This window comes from Natrix helvetica, assembly GCF_964273705.1.
Source record: "Natrix helvetica genome assembly, chromosome: 3".
NCBI lineage: Eukaryota > Metazoa > Chordata > Lepidosauria > Squamata > Natricidae > Natrix > Natrix helvetica.
Window position 1 is genome coordinate 62941785 of NC_138549.1, and position 17445 is coordinate 62959229.

General features: G+C 39.3%; 1 protein-coding gene across 2 annotated transcripts in view; it reads right to left on the reverse strand.

Annotated features, from left to right (window-relative positions):
• RC3H1 (ring finger and CCCH-type domains 1) overlaps nt 1-17445 on the reverse strand; it is a 76999-nt gene that overhangs the window by 30098 nt on the left and 29456 nt on the right. For both annotated transcript variants that reach the window (XM_081948448.1, XM_081948447.1), the window contains exons 2-9: nt 10797-11160; nt 10133-10253; nt 9420-9659; nt 6436-6611; nt 6025-6225; nt 3591-3723; nt 2146-2264; nt 395-507 (exon numbers count right to left, since the gene is read on the reverse strand). In XM_081948448.1, coding sequence (XP_081804574.1) covers nt 395-507; nt 2146-2264; nt 3591-3723; nt 6025-6225; nt 6436-6611; nt 9420-9659; nt 10133-10253; nt 10797-11027 — 1334 coding nt within the window. In that variant the 5' untranslated portion in view covers nt 11028-11160. The remainder of the gene's footprint in view (nt 1-394; nt 508-2145; nt 2265-3590; nt 3724-6024; nt 6226-6435; nt 6612-9419; nt 9660-10132; nt 10254-10796; nt 11161-17445) is intronic.

The window sequence follows — 17445 nt, forward strand, 5'->3', positions numbered from 1 at the left end:
TTAATAATATTTTAATAATTAAAACAGAAATTCAATTAAATATTTTTTATAATTTCTTAAATATCTTCTAAAACAATACAACCATAGTAATACTTACCAATTCTTGTATCTAAAGGTAAATTTTAAAAATTTACTTTTTTTTTTTTTGCTTATAATACCAGCAATTCCTAATTAGAATTTTAAAAAATCTCTAAGGTTGATGCATCCAGATGAATATATTATTAATAAAATGCTACTATATGACTTACAAACTGCTGTTTCCCGGTTTTTGTTTGAATGATCAAAGGTTTTACTATTCTGATCCTCTGAGGACGACTCAAATTGAACTGAATGATTCCAAATTTAAGCTCATATAATATTTAAGATAGAAGTAGAACAATGGCATGGAACTTACTTTTCTAGTTCTTCCTGTGAGTGTGCAAATGTGCAGCTGGCCCCACGGGGGCATTCTCTTCTCTGTTTCATATCTCGACACATATATGTCTTGTACTTGCTGTGCTGAGGTGGCTAAATTAGATAAAAGAACACAAAAGTTTATTTGGAAAATAATTCTCCAAAATAAACAGGAAAAAAAAAATCTCAAAAATATAGGAAGATATCTTTGTTAAAAATGACATGAGTGACTGTGAGTTACTAGGTTTTATGACTGTAATTGTCATCAAAATAATAGCATATAGATAATAAAATACCAGTTCTCTTCATATAAACATGCGCGGGATCATCTTTTATGTACTGATACAATAGATTATTTAAAAAAGAAAACTTAATCATATCATTTAATAGTGTGAATATTGTAGATAAGGATAAGTAATAATATAGTACACTAACCTCATAGAAAACTAAGTAGTTGACTGAGCTTGGCTTCAAAGACTGCCTAAAATCTATTCTCTCTTGTGGCAATTTGTTATCTTACATGCAATTTGAAAGAATAAACAACTGTTTTAGTTCAAAAAGGAGCCCTTGGTCTAAGCCAGGGGTGTCAAACTCAAGGCAGGGCCAGCCTGGAAATATCAAAAGGACTGGCCCGCAGTGCTTCTGCTGGCCAAAACGGGCCATGTGTGGCCTCTGCATGGCCCATTTTTGGCCAGCAGAGTGCTGTTGGAAGCCGAAAACGGGCCACAGAGTGCTGCTGAAGGACTGCATTGGACTGGATTACAATTATGTGGCCACACGTAAGTGCCTGATCTGGATAGAAAACAAGCAACATCCTATGTTAATACTATAGTTTAATGCCATATTTTACATACTGTAGGTCCATTTAATCTGCAATCTATAATTGAAACCATTTCTCTTTACTACCCTGGAAATTTACCTCTGCTGTTAGATCTTGTATTATCATGTTATTTATACTGTTGTATTTTTATTATTAGTAGAATCTATCTATATAAAAATGGCTCTGTGTGTTTATGTTCCAGCATAACTCTGGAATGCCTCAAGCAATTTCAACCAAACTTGGTACACAGACGACTTACTCTGGAGAAAAATACTGTGGGGGTAAGACACCCATAAGTATTGTGTTCTGTTAAGATGCAGTCTGTTGTGCCTTTAAATGGCTTCTACTGTACTGCCGTAAAATGGCTTCTACTGTACAGTGTAGTGAAGTTGCCATGGTAATAGGCTTCACAGTACTTCATAAGGTGGCTCCCTCTGGTAAGGGGGGAAATCCAACATTAGAAATTACGTCTGGTCCAGACATTTTTTCCCTATAAATAAATACCTGGGCAATGCCGGGTTATCGGCTAGTAATAAAAATACAATAGTATAAATAGCTTTACTGCCTAGTTTAGTGGAGTAATAAATGTTTGCCAGTAATATCTGGTAGAAGAGATAGGAAAGTGGTTATAGTAAAGAACTGTGGAAAGAAGGGGAAAAATGCATCTTGAGCCTGTGTAAAATGCCCACCATGGCCATGCCCCTCCGCTCCCCAGCCACCCCTCCGTCCATCCGAGGTCAAACACAATCCCAATGCGGCCCTCAATGAAATCGAGTTTGACACCACTGATCTAGGTGCACTTTTCCCAAGCTCTGCACTATATACCAGTAGTCTCCAACCTTTCTTGTTTGGTGGACTGGCAGTGGTGGTGGTGGTGGTGAGGGAAGGGGATGGCTGCAGAACGGTAACAGAGTGGTTGCTATTCACTATACCTGTTGCTGATCTGCTCCTTTTTTGCTGTGATTCTGGATATAATCAACCAGTCCATGTACCACAGTCCGTACAGCAACTAATCCATTCTCAAGCTGCTCCCACGTTGGTGGTGGAGCATCTACAGTGTTTAGAAGAAAAAAACCCTGAATTTTTCTCAGCAATGGGAAATTTTATGGAACAAAAAAATCTTTCATCATAAAAACCATTCCATTTTTTATGACATGGAAAATATATGACATTTACAAGGATGTAATGATACACAAGAATTAAAATTTAATTTCGAGAAGCAAATTAGTTTCTTTCATGACAGGAACAGGATCCTCTGGCCATTTATTTAGTTCTTTCTTTTTCAAAATAAACTTAAGTTGGTTTTACATGGTGAAAGCACTGGGCTTTTCTGGCAAGAATACAATACATACCATATTTTTCGGAGTATAAGACGCATCAAGGTTTTGAAGAGGCAAATAAAAAAAATAGGTAGGTAGATAGAGGGATAGAGAGGAAGAGAATGAAAGAGAAATACGGTAGGTAGGTAGGTAGGTAGAGTAGTTAGGTAGGTAGGTAGATAAAGGGATAGAGAAAGAGAGGGAGAGAGAGAGAGAGAAAGAAAGAGAGAGAGAGAGAAATACAGTAGATAGGTAGGTAGAGAGTAGGTAGGTAGGTAGGTAGATAGAGGGATAGAGAGAGCGAGAGAGAAATACAGTAGGTAGGGAGAGAGAGAGAGAGTAGGTAGGTAAGTAGATGTTTCCAGATGTATTTATCCATGTGCTGGAGAAGGAAATCGCTGGCAATCTACAGCACCTAGCTTTGTTCCTGCTGGCACAGCACTTGATCAATGTAATTTCTATCAATCAGTTAAAAAGCTTTCTAAAAGGAAAAAAAGGTTTTTGCATTCTGCAAACCTTGGGAAAACGGCCCCATTTTTTTTCAAATAAAAGGCATGAATAGCCTTGGGGGGTCTTGCAGAGTGCTCCTGTGGGAGTAGGGGGGCCAAAAAAGAGCAAAAAATGACCCGTTTTTCTGTATTCAATGTATAAGACGCACCCAGATTTTCAGCCTCTTTTTTGAGGAAAAAAGGTGCGTCTTATGCTTCGAAAAATACGGTACATAAAACAATAAAAAATATATATCATAAAATAACGAGCTTTGAAATTGTCATGAGATTTTTGCTTTCCTAAAATTATGTTTATGTGATTTTTGAGGTTACAGTATCACCTTCAGGGAATGGAAATTTTATGTAAAACAGAATGTGCAGTATAGATCTTGAAAAATTGTAGTCTACATACAGGAAAAATTTGGAACTGCTGGTCAAAAAATATAGTTTCATAAAATTGATGAAACTGGCTCTAGTCCACAAAAGTTTATGACCTAATAAATATATTAGTCTTAAGATAATATAAAAACTGTTGTCTGCCTGCCTGCCCATCTACCCATTCAAATTTACCTGGACTGGGATCAATATTTGCAAGAAGTTCAAGATGGGGTCGAAGCCGGGTCAAATTAGCTGGATCACCAGTCCTCTGGAGAGCAATTGTTAATTCCTGAACACTCTGTGCAAAAGAAGCTGGGGTCTGCAACTTAACACATTCACATATTAATCATTAGAAAAACTTTCTGTCCACATGGACACTCCAATCAAACCCCATGGGAAAATACATGTTAAGATTATCTTAATTATTTGTCACTTTATATAAAGCACTTTGTCTTCCAAAATTTGGTGTCTTCTCCAGAAATAATGCACTAATTTCTAATAATAGTAGAAAAGAGTATACAAAGACACTAAAATGAGTTTTCAATCAAGAAAAAATGCTATTTAAGATGACAAAAGTGAAAAAATGATTAACTTCTGGTATCTTTTGCACTCATCCTTCCATTTCAACAATATCATTATTAGTTACGTATAAACAAATATGTAGTTTCTTTTGCACTGCATACACAAGAGTTCCTTCATAGGCTCTGGGTCTCTCAATAGGCTCTATTTACTTAGTACACAGGAGTAAATGCATGTTAAAGTGGATGAAAACTTCCACATTCTGAGTATCAAATCCTGAAAAACCAATTAAGATTTGCTTTATTTTATCAGGATTAAATTCTGCATGGAAAAACAGCATGCAGAAAACTTGAATTTTATTTATTAAAATTAATCCGTAGTTTCATAATACAGTACCAAGGAAAAACTGCAGTGCTTCCCCCTCAGTTGGACTGTAAGAGACTGCTTCCACATTATGCTCTCATACAAGCCCAGGCCTCCAAAGTCATAGACTAAAGCTAAAAATTACTCCTGAAATTGTATTATGCTGCCAAATCATTTTAAGTACTTGCCGCATGCAGCCTTATATAAATGCTCTTTAGCCTTTTTTTCAAATATAAGTACCTTCCAAAGTAGTACTTAGAGCAACAATCACATCTTAGCTCTAACTTAAGAAATGATATAGGGCTGTTTTTATTTTTATTCAATGAGTTAATAACATTCAGGAACATTATAAATGTATTTTATACTTGTTCCTACATAAAACCATCTCAAAGAGATTTACAAAATATAAAATATACAATAAAATAATAAGAGTTTTAAAGTAAATAATAATAATTTTAAATGTTCAGTTAACTGAGCTTCATGTTTAATGAATATAATAATAATAATAATAATAATAATAATAATAATAATAATAATAATAATAATAATAATAATAATGTCATCATCGGAGTACTTGGCACCATGTCCAAGAATTTTACAAGATACATCAAGAAATTGCAGCTTCCTGCAATAACATCAGCGGAACTGCAAAAAACTGTGCTACTCGGAACATCTTATATTTTAAGAAGGTACTTGGTTGATACCTGGGACGCTGGCAGCAAACCGTATCAACCATTAGCACCAGTCACTGGTATTTGTAATACATTTTTGAATGTTCAGTTGGCTGAGTTTCATGTTTAATGAATAAAATATATAATAATAGAAATAAAAAGCATTCATCTGGAATTCACAGAAAATTCCAAATATGAAAATAGGTAAAAAACACACTTTCTATTTTAGGCTATAATAGCAATAACACTTAGACTTATACACAGTTTTTCAGTGCCTTTACAGCCCTCTCTAAGGCATGCTGCCCCCAACAATCTGGGTCCTCATTTTACTGATCTCGGAAGGATGGAAAGCTGATTCAACCTTGAGCCTGGTGAGATTCGAACCACCAAATTACAGGCATCTGGAGGTCAGAAGTAGCCTGCAGTATTGCATTCTAACCACTGCACCACCACGCCTCACAAAAGGCCCTAGGTCTAAAATGGTGAAAGAGGTTCCCAGGTATTTTGGATCAAAGCTAAATTCTACAAGTAAGGAGGATACTCCATTCTCACTACAGGTAGTTCTCAACTTACAACCACAATTGAGCCCCAAATTTCTATTGCTAAGCAAGACAGTTAAGTGAGTTTTGTCCCATTTTACGATCTTACTTGCCAAGTGGTTAAATGAATCAATGCAGTTGTTAAGTTAGTAACATGGTTTTTAAATGAATCTGGCATTCCCAATGACTTAGCTTGATAAAAGTTCACAAAGGTTGAACACATGACCCTGGGACACTGCAACCCTCACAAATACATGCCAGTTGTCAAGTGCAGGAATTTTGATCATGTAAGCATTGGTATGCTGTAACACCAGTAAGTGTGAAAAAAGAGTCATAAGTCACTTTTTTCAGTGGTGTTGTAACTTCAGTCATTAAATGAATGGTTGTAAGTTAAGGACTACCTGTACAAAATTGGAATGAAAAAAAATTAATTGGTGCATTTCATATAAAAATATGAATTTCTCTTTACAATTTTATCAGCATTTTTAAAATTGATTTGAGAAACCAAAGGGTAATAATTTAAAGAGATACTACCTTGTCAATAATGGACTGCATATGGGATTTGTGAGACTGGTCTCCATATAGCAATGAAGACCACTGATCTGGAGCTATCCGCAAACCAGCCTCCATAGCAATTTGTACAATTTGGGAATCATGTTCTCGTCTCAGAGCTTCATATGTTCTGAATTCTTCCTTCAGCTGCATTAGGGAGGAATCCTCATCACGTTTAGTCACCTGGTGGAGGCAAAACTATTAAAATAAGATAAACTAAAGAACCTAAGGAATAAGTGTGCTTAATCAAGATTCTTTCTTGCAAATGATAATTCTGTGGAACTTGTTGCATCATGCCATTTGCGCAAAAGAAGTACACAAACACACACGCACACTTTAAGAATGGACATAACTACCAGATAAAGAAGATTCGTAAGTACTTAAGTTTTGTACCTTGAAACAGGAGGCTCTGTAAAGAAGCTGGACAACATGCCCAATGCTGGTTTTAGAAGCCTGAGGAAATCGTGGCTCCAACCTCTGTACCACAAAGAGAACCAAGACTTTTCGAGATAAAGCAGATCCATCTTCTAAAGCTAAAAGAACTAACTTCAGGGCTTCCTCCTGCATCGCTAGAAAATCAAGGAGCATCACAGGATTAATATAGGATTTGTATAAAGATATTATAAATTCTATGAATTAGCAACTATATTAGGAGTGATAGAAATCTCCAGATTACAACAGGATCATGCTAGAAAATATGTCATTCCCCTAGAGCCGTGGTGGCAAACATATGGCATGCGTGCCACAGGTGGCACGCGGAGCCATTGGTGAGGGCACGCGTGGCTTTGCCCTGTCAGCTCCAGCGTGCATGCGTGCGCTGGCCAGCTGACTTCAACTTTCATTTTCGGCCATTTGTTTGCCCTTAACTGCTGCTTCTAGCTCAGGGAGAGCAGATTGGCTGAGCCCGGCTCTCTCTCTCCTTCCTTGGATGGATTTGGTGGGATGATCAGGCTTTCTTGCTGGGCTTGAGGAGGGGGGAGGCAGAACTGTTGCCCCAGCTACCTCTGGGTGCGGAGAGACGATGCAGGAGGGCAGGAAAGAATCCAGTATTGCCAGAGACCAGAGAGCCCATGCGGAGACAGAGGCAGGCTGACTTGAGCGCAGGTGGGTGGTCTGCCGGCACGTCCTTTGCTTGTTGGGGGTACTCCCATTCGCCCTTAGTGACGGGGAATGCTTTGTCATGCAGGCAAAGGCTGGGCCCCCCTCTGCAACACGAAGGGGGCTCCCCGCAGCCTCAGCTCATATGTGAGTCAGCTGCCCTGAGCTGGCGGAGGTGGTGGGTGTGGATGGGCGCGCGCTAACCTTCTTCCCATTACCATCGCACCTGCCCGGCTCGCCCCCCCTCCTCCTGAGCTAGGAGGCAGAATGTCCTCAGAAAGGGTGTGCGGTAGGGAAGCAGGTTCCCAGAGGTACGTGTGAGAGATAAATATCGGACTGGTGGTGGGGGGAAGTTCCCCGTTTGCTACAGGAGCAGCGCTGGGCTGAAGCACCACGCTGGGCATTTGGAGCTTCCCTGCAATCTCCCTCCGTGGACTTGAGGGGGAAGCCCCCTTTTTTCCCCCTTCTCAAATTGCGGGAGAGTGGCACCTCTCAACAAATTGCCGAGCGCGCCGGCTAGCTGGAGAGACTAATCCACCAATGAACCCTAATCAGAGCCTTGACCAGGCAGGCGGGTGGGCAAACAGGCGCTCTATCTCTCTCCCTGGCTCACTTGGACTGCATGGATTTCTTCGCTCAAGTGCCGTGGTGACCCACACTGGCCGGGTGCGAAGCCCTGGCCGCAGAGGCGAGAAGCCAAGCTTTGAGAGCTAATCGGAGGTGGTGCACACTCTCCCTCCCTCTCCTTCCCTCTCTCACCAGGCACACCGCAATTTGAGAAGGGGGAAAAGCGGGGGGGGGGCTTTTTCCTCTTCAAGTCCACGGAGGGAGCAGCACTGGGCTGAGGCGTTGGGAGCTTTGCTTTGTTTTCTTCCTCTTCCTTCTCTAAAATCTGTGCAAAGCATTCAGTTTCTAGTGCAGCCGTTGCTCACAAGTTACCTTGAAAAGAACTCAATATTTTCCCCCTCCGAGTCAAAGTGGAAGTTCGGCAACGGACTTCCACTTTGCTCGTAGCACTGGTTTTACCCCTCCGGAGTCTTCAGGGGCCTTCAGGAGATTTCCCTGAAGGCTCCAGAGGGTACAAAACGACCATACGAACAAACCGGAAGTGACTTCCAGTTTGTCCCTAACACCGTTTTTCGTCCTCCAGAGCCTTCAGGAGGCTTCCCTGAAGGCTCTGGAGGGCTAAAACCAGCCCTACAAGCAAACCGGAAGTACATTCCTGATCTTCCGGTTTGCCCGTAGGGCTGGTTTTTAGCGCCTCCGGAGGGCGAAAAATGGCCTCAAATGAAGACCGAAGTCAGCTGGCCAGGGCGCGCATGCTTCACATGCCCTGACAAATTGCTCCGCGTGCCACCTATGGCATGCGTGTCATAGGTTCACCATCACGGTCCTGGGGTCTTGAGATTGTCATTTGCAACTTTCCTAGGGAGCTTCTGACAAGCAAAATCAATGGGGGAAGCCAGATTCGCTTAACAACTGCATGATTCACTTAAAAACTGCAGTGATCGCTTAACAACTATGGCAAAACATTCATAAAATAGGGCACAACTGACTCAAAAACAGATTCGCTTAACAACCGCATGATTCACTTAAAAACTGCAGTGATCGCTTAACAACTATGGCAAAACAGTCATAAAATAGGGCACAACTGACTCAAAAACTGCCTTGCTTAGCAGTGGAATTTTGGGATCAATTGTAAGTTGAGGATTCAGTGTAAGCAGTTGATCGTGTTACTCCTTGCAACTAAGAAGTGGGCCTTGAGTGCTACTTTGTGTCCCATAAAGCAAAACCCACCAATTGCTGGATGGGCATTCTCAAATTGAAGTTCACGTGTCTGAAGGATACTCAAGCTAGGGAAGGCTGCTAGGAGAGTTTTAGGTAACAACTAACTCCAAAAATTCAAATGCTGAATTTTTATAACTAAAATAGTGCAAACGTATTAAATATTACTTTATATTTTTCTTGAATGAACTTTTGTTAGTTTATATTTCAGAGACTTTTTCCTTGATTACTTTATCTGGTATTGCTCAGCCTGCACTGAACAATTTAAACAATGTAATAAAACACCATCCTACTGTATAGCAGAACATTTAGTAAGACTTCAGTAAGACCTGTCAAATCTGTGCAATGTACAGTAGAAATGAACCACATTATCATTAAAAAGAAATTCGTTTTTTAAATGCTTTCAATTGTTCAAATATAAAAATGTAAAGCATTTTTGCTCATATCACAGCTGATCTTCTCACCGATGTAAAACCATTTCCCCTGCTACATACCTGGTCCAAGGAACTGACAGCCTCTAGCCCTCACTGCAGCCCAAAGATTTGAAGATAATTGCTGGGGATTCTGGTGCTGAAGAATAAGCTCAGTAACAGTTCTTTCACCCAGAGATCGTGCTGCACGCATGGCTCGGATCCGCCCTTCTTCTTCCACCAGCTGGCAATGGACTAATGTCACAAGCTTCCTTTGCATGGGCCGACTAAGCACACTCTGAGTTGTGCTGTTCAATCCTACACCTTTATGAAGAGAAAAATGTTATTTTTCTGAATTTCTTGAGAGCAATGCAAAAGTTATATACAATCTATTTGGGGCTAATTATTCAAATGGTATGCAAGGGTTAAATTTTTTATGGTATTTAGATCTGCTGAGGAAAACATTTTATGTATACATTGTTCTTCAGAATTTCTTCAAGGCACAATTTCTTCTGCCTTGAAATTTTGTTCATGTTCAAATTAACTGCTGTGAAACAATAACCCCATTCGTTCCAATTGGAAGTGAACTGGCTCTTTTCAGGACACCAAGTGTCATAAGTTCCACGTAATCATACCATAAAGGCTGAAGGGAAACGGGAAGGAAATAAAACATGGTGAGTGGTTTTTTTTTTTACATTTTCTTCAAAATTACTTGCTTTGGCACTTTTCTTAATTGGATATTCTTTACACATGTTGCCATACTAAAACACGGCAAAAGGATGACAAGCATGATTCACCTCTTGCACTGCTGAGCGGTTTAAGGTATAAGGCTAGTTCTTCCACACATTTCCTGGCTTCCTCATAATGTTTAGTATCTTCAGCACCACTGCGCAGATTTATTGGTTGCTGCTCTGGCATCTGTAGAAAACATAAGAATATAACAAATATGTTAAGAAATGGCTACTTCTATGTTTTTATTTCTCCCATCTTTGTCTGCAAAATTTATGCACAGTTCCACACTTTTCATTAATTGTCTACTCCTGTCTTGAAGAAGACAAAACAGTCATTGTTACAAAAAGAAAAAATATGTGATTCCATACTATTTTATACACAAATATATTCAAGATAGAACACCTTGTTTTCAAAACTACAAACAAGCTTGCATCCCCAACAGCAACTGGTTAATGGTGTTCAATTTAAACAAGCTTTTTTCATATAGTAAATATAGTAAAACTATTAATTGATTGCCTAGGGCTAGACACCCTACAATGAAACTTGGCGACTTTAAGAAACTCTTTCCTTATGATTTATATACTTGAAAATGTTATGGTTTGTTACATTTGTTCATTTCATTATTTACTTTTTCTATTTAAAAATACAGTTGCTTATTTGATTAAAAAAGATGTCAACTAGTTAAAAAAAAGAAATCTAAAGCAAGAGACTAAGGAAACATTCCCTTACTTGAGCACCCACAAGCTGCAGCAAAGCTGAATTCACAGGAAGATGTTCTATGTCTGTATTGATAGTGGTCTGGTCGAAAGGACATGCTTTCCGATGGAGCTTGTTCAGGCACATCTTGCAGACTGTGTGGCCACAACCTAGACTGATGGGTTTCCGGATCGTTTCGTCGAATGTTTGTGTGCAAATAGGGCAGGAGAGAAAATCCGTCCATTGTGGAGCTTGTACAGGCATTGCTTCAAGAGTTACTTCACAAGACAAAATCTAAAGCAGATTCCACTGGAATCAAATTTATTTTGAAAAAAAAAACCTGTTTTTAAATAGTTTCTGTAAGTACAGACAGTCAGCACATAGTGTGAAATATAACCTAAAAAGTAAACACAAAAAAAATAAAATTAGCTGATGGAGATTTTATGAGAAATATTACTGAAAAACAATTCATCTATTTTATACATAAGACAGAATAAATGGTACACATGATACAGTGACTTCCATTGCTTTCTATTAATCAAAAAAAATCTGTGCTGAACAAACTTTTATGAATACTTACTTTATATTGCTCAATCTTTTTACAAGAAAACTATCCTATTAGCTTTTCTTTTAAAGAAAAGTTATAAAATTGCCTCCCTGACCCTTATTAAGCCACACTAAAGTGTATGCAAACTACATGTTATGTCAGATAATGGTTTATTTTTTAATACAATTTTATTTGAGGAAAAGTATTCATGATCAGTCCTTGAAGTTATAGCTGCTGTGGTGCCCCTTTGGTCACATTATCAACATTTGGGTGTTTGGCAGCCCACCCTCATTTAGGCCACAGGGGTCCCTTCAACTCCTCACACTCTCTTCTCCCCCCCCCCCCTTTCCATCTCTGCCCTGTCTCCCTATACTATGCAACCTCCAAGTGACTTTGGCTGACTTCTTCCTCCCAGTGCTGACTAGATGTGCCTGGCATGGTCCTTTGCAAAGCAGCTGCTGGCTGTGCAAGGCCTTCTTCCTGATGCCGCATGTGGCTAGTAACTGCTTCCCAAATGAGCTGTTGGTCCCAAACAAGAATGACTTGTAATATAATGTATGCAAGTTGCAGAATTCACATATTTCAGTGTACAATTTAGTAATAAAATTTCATTTTTAAAGTGCATCAACAATACACAAAAAGTGGTACTTTCATTCTAATAAACAATGCAATTATGTTGGAACTAAATAATACTTAAAAGAATTTCTTAGTCATTAATTAATAAATGACATTGTCACCCTTTTTATATTTCAAAAACAGTCTTTGAAAATTACATTTATGTATTCTTTATTTAATGCTTTGGGTTCTTTAAATTTCTCAATCTTATCTCATCTAACCTCAGATTTTTTGACCATCTTCGTCTACATATATTCACTCTTTTTTCATATATTTATTTTGTGTACTATATAATCAAACCATGTCAATATACCATACTTCTTTCATGCTGGTCACTCACTTTTGTTTTCAGTCTGTATTCATTTAGTCCACATTCATTCTTGGTCCTATAACTTATTTTACTACACAAATCCTACCCTGCTGCACTCAATCCCCCCCCCCCCCATACAGGTAGTCCTATTGGGACCAGAATTTCCTTGGCTAAGTGATGCAGTCGTAAAGCACACAATGTCATCTGACTGCATTATTTTGTGATAGTAATTGCAGTAATTCCAGTTTCTTGTCGTAACTCCACATGCAAGGGGCTTTAAGTAGAGTCCTAGGTTAGAAGCATCAAATCGCTTTTTTATTAGACGTATTCCATAATTTTCTAACCGATGTAATTGTTTCCAGAGATAGTAGTTTTAGTATATATAGATCTTAATACTATCCAACCAGCCAAAAGTGATATATGTGCATATTGCAAAGTTGCACAAATTGGAAAATTAACAACAATTGCTGGCTTCCAGTATATAATAACTGACAATAGGTAAATGTAATGATGTAGTTCTAGATCTGGAAAAACAAATCTTTCTGCATTATGGTGGTTTCATTTTTGGTAAAAATATTCTTAGAATCAAAGAATTCCATAGAAATTTTCTAAACAAAGAATTTATTTTCTGAAAATATTTTCCAGATACAGTATATAAACTAGAATTCATCTCAGAATGTAAATTAATCTGGGAGTAATATTCATTTTGAGGGGGTTACCTTTCCCCAGAGGTTTAATGACTCCCATCTATATCTGAAGAAACTGCTCTATTTTATTTATATTACAGTATATTATTGAGAAATATTCGTTGATATATATATACCTAAACATTTAATTGATTTGATTCAAATACAAAATTAATATTAAATGGATAGGTAATCGATTTTCACCTATTGGCATCAATTCTGATTTGGATTAGAATATCCTACTATTTTACTAATAGCATCTATCTTCTGCATCAACACCATGTGAAGTTTAGAAATAAACAAAAGAATAACATTAAACAAAACCAATCTGTTCAACTGAGTTATGTACTTCTCCTAAGACCTCTCTATGTTGTCTAATAACACATCCCAAAGCTTCCACTCAGATATTAAAAAGCAAGAGTGAAAGTGGACATTCTTGTCTTGTTCTTCTAAGTAGTAAAAAGTAGGATAAACCACTCCACACAACATACCAAACAACACTGCTAAACAAATGTCTATCGCATTCAGAATATGAAATCATCTTATCCTGTATACTTTTCTCTATGTACATAGAAATGGACACTATCTACAAATCCATTCATTTATCTCAAAACATTGAAACCTTTTTTGTACATAAATGCTCAGTTATCATTCTCATTCTTCAAAAAGACCAATCACATTTTTGGATCTTGTAATGATTTATATAGCCGTCATGTTGCTAACATTTTCTCCCTAAATCACAATCATAGAGAATGTTTGTTCAGCAAAACTCATACAGTATGTGGTTCTTTCATTATCATATATATAAATAATTGGGTTAATGACTACCACATAGTCATACTATAGATAGTATAGCATAAGAGCTGTGGTGGTGCATGGTTAGAGTGCAGTACTGCAGGCTACTTTCTGCTGCCTGCCTGCAATTTGGCAGTTCAAAGGTGGGTAAAATGAGGACAGCATATTGGGGGCAAAATATTGACTCTACAAACTGCTTAGAAAGGTCTATAAGTCTAAATGCTATTGCTATATGTGGTGCCAGCTTTGATAATAAAATATGAGATGTTTCTTTTTTGCAGAGTTCTATGCATAATGCATACAATTAGAAGGAAAAAGATTTGTTTTCATTTCAGGTTGATTAGTAGAACAAACCAAATAGAAGGGGAAGACAAATAAGAGGAAAATCTTACAAATTACTAAAGAAAATGTACTTTACAAAAGTACTCCAAATTTGTTTGCTATATCTATTATTTCCTTTGTTAATCTGTTATAAAAAATGAAACAATAGAAAAAGTAATTCAATCTATTTATCATAATATTTATATCTTAAGAGCCTATGCAAATACACTATGCTATTTCCTAAATGTACAAATCATGCAGCAATATAATCACTTACATTCTGGCTTCTTAATGGGTTATTATGACTGCTTATCAATGTGTCATGGCCAACCTATTTCCATCTGGGAATACAGATGTATAAACTATGTGCTAATTCTTCAGGAAAATATAGCCCCATCCATATCAAAATCTATACTATTTCACAAGATTCTGAAGATTGAGCTTTTTCAGAAAGCCTTCCCTGAATTTGAGCTTTTGTTGCAATCTTTTATTTTCTATTTTGGTAATGTTGCATTTACAAGTTTTATATAAGTTTGTCTTGTCTTGTATTTTTATGTGAACTGCCAAGAGTAATTTTTGTGATGGTTAAATAAATACAACTTCTGATCAAGAGAACTTAAGTTTCATTTCATCATTCCTCATCTGGACTCCAGTTACTGAATGACCTCATCAATAGTTCCCTCAGAGTAGACGAATGGTATGAATGAATGTTAGGAATCACCTCCTCTGTTAATTGAATGTATAAGTTAAAGAATAAGAACAAGTTCAACATCTGTGGAGCAAACATCAAGTCCTCAACATTTAAGGCTTGTTAAGAACCTTTTCCATTTTTTCACAATCTCTGCTTTGTTTCTCCAACCCACTGCAGGATTTGCGGAAGGGAATTTCTGTCCTGGGCTAAAGTAACAAAATTGGGATCCCAAAGGTTTGAGCTTCATTTTTGTAGCCTGAAGAAGGATTTCTGCTTCCACCTGCCCCACACATGGGAAGGGAAATCCTTCAGCAGGCTGTAGCAGCTTGCAAGCTTCCCTGCCAGTTTCCTGGCTGACTTTCTTGGGCAGCAGGCAGAGAATTACAGTTGGTCTTACCTGAACTGTAATTTTAGGAGTTTTGCAGGATGATCCAGTAATGGGTTATTGTCATGTCCAATTGGCCTCGAGACTGAGTTAAAGTTGAAGCCATGCCACTGTGCTCCTTCTTTCTGGCTTCAGTTTCAATGATGTATACATTCCAGGGGCACTTGAGAACAAGTCACAAGGGAAACTCTTCCATGCCCCTATCCCTGCCTACAGACCATTATCAGGTGGGACCTGGACCATCCTGCAAAACTCCTAAAATCACAGTTTGGATAAGACCAACTGTCATTTTCCGGAGTAGTTTGCAGGATGGTCCATCCGGCACCGGTAACCCTTTTGCTTCATACGCCAGAGCGATCAGCAGTCTGATCCAACGACTAATGGTAGATGTGACTCTCTTCCCTAGTGTGGACGATTGAAAAGAGATAAATAACGCTTCTGACCTCCTGAACGCTTCAGGAAATGTGTAAGGAACGTTTAACATCCAAGCGATGCCACCTATGTTCTCTATCTCTGACTGGATCAGGGAAAAAATCCGGAAGGACAACCTCTTGCGTGCGGTGGAAAAGAGAGTTTACCTTAGGCAAGAACACCGGGTCCAGATGAAACACGACCCTGGTACTATGAAGAACGCACAGATCCTCTCTGGAGGACAAGTCTCCAGTTTGGAAATGTCCCTTGCCAATGTGACCGCCACCAAGAACACAACTTCAAGGTAAGTAGTTTCAGACTAACTGTTCTCAATGGATCTGCCATCAGGGACTGAAGTACCATGGGAAGGTTTCACGTAGGAAACCTGTGACGGCCGCAGGTTCACAGCCCCCTTGAGGAACCTCTTAACTACCGGAAGCTGGGATAAGGCTAGTGAACCTTTACCTGCAATCACCGTGGAGAGAGGCACTATCTGTCTCTTCACTGTGCCATGAGATAGATCTTGTCCAAGCCATCTTGGAGGAAGTCCAAGACTTGTGGCACCGCTGCCCTTCCAGGTTCTATATGGGAAGACCAACACCAAGCCACGAAGGTGGCCCATGTGGAATTGTACATTCTGGTCATCGACTGCTGTCGCGAAGCCTCAATAGTCATGATCACTCGTTGAGAAAGATGAGCGTCCCTTAGACGCTCCCTCTCAATCTCCACGGTCAATTGAAGCCACTGTGGCTCTGGATGGATCAGTGGCCCCTGTCTATCTCTATCTCTCCCCCCCCCCCCCCGGAATCCTCCACAGTTGACCTACTGATAGGCACATTAGGTCCGCAAACCAAGCCCCTCCTGGGCCAGTGCAGTGCCCCAAGAATGACCTCTGCCTGTTCCCTGACTACCTTCTGAATGACCCTGGGAATGGAGAGGAGTGCTATGGGAACACAATGATCCCTGTGAATATGCTTAACTAACTTCACCAAACTGGACCTACAATCAGGGGAAAGAAAAATCATGCTCCTACGGGACTCTATCACTGCCCCTAAATGGAGGATCCGAGTGGTCGGAACCAAATTACTCTTATCGAAGTTTTCCGAAAACCTCAACTCCTGGAGAATGTTTACCACCAACCGGATGTCTGCCCGTGTCTGTTGTGACGACAATGCCTGAACGAGAATGTTGTCAGGTAGCATTGGATTCTCATTGGGACCTCCCTCAAGTAAGCGGCCATCACCGCCAGCACCTTGGTGAAGGTCCTGGGAGCTGAGGCTAATCCAAACAGCAGGGCCCTATATTGGTAGTGCACTCCCAGGCAAGAAAACCTGAGGCACCTCCGGTGCTCCAGGATGGGAATGTGGAGATACGCTTCCTTGAGGTCAATGGAAGCCATGTAATCCCCCTCACGGATACCCGCCAAGATGGACTTGAGCAAAGCCATTTTGAATCTCCTGTAGACTAGGAATTGATTTAGAAGTTTAAGGTCCAAATACACTTGGATCTGCTGCAGCCAAAGGAGAGCCGTGTGTTTGAAGAAAGACACCGCAGCTGCCACTTTCATGGCCCAGGCTGCCGATTGGAAGGTCTTCCTGAGGGTCATCTCCGCCTTCTTATCAACAGCTTTCAGATTATCTGCCACCCTCGAGGCCAATTGGACATGACAATAACCCATTCCTGGACCACCCTGCAAACTGCTCTGGAAAATATTGTAAATTACGATCACATGATAGCAGGGCATTTGACAACCAGTCATAAGTGTGAACAAGTTGCCAAACACCCACATCATTACCAAGTGACTATGGGGGAAGGAAGAGTGACACGATGGCTGGAAGAGTTTTACTAGACTATAAAATATCCTTTCCAAGCTGTCATAACTTCAAATAGTCATTAAAAGACTAGTCATAAGTTAGGACTT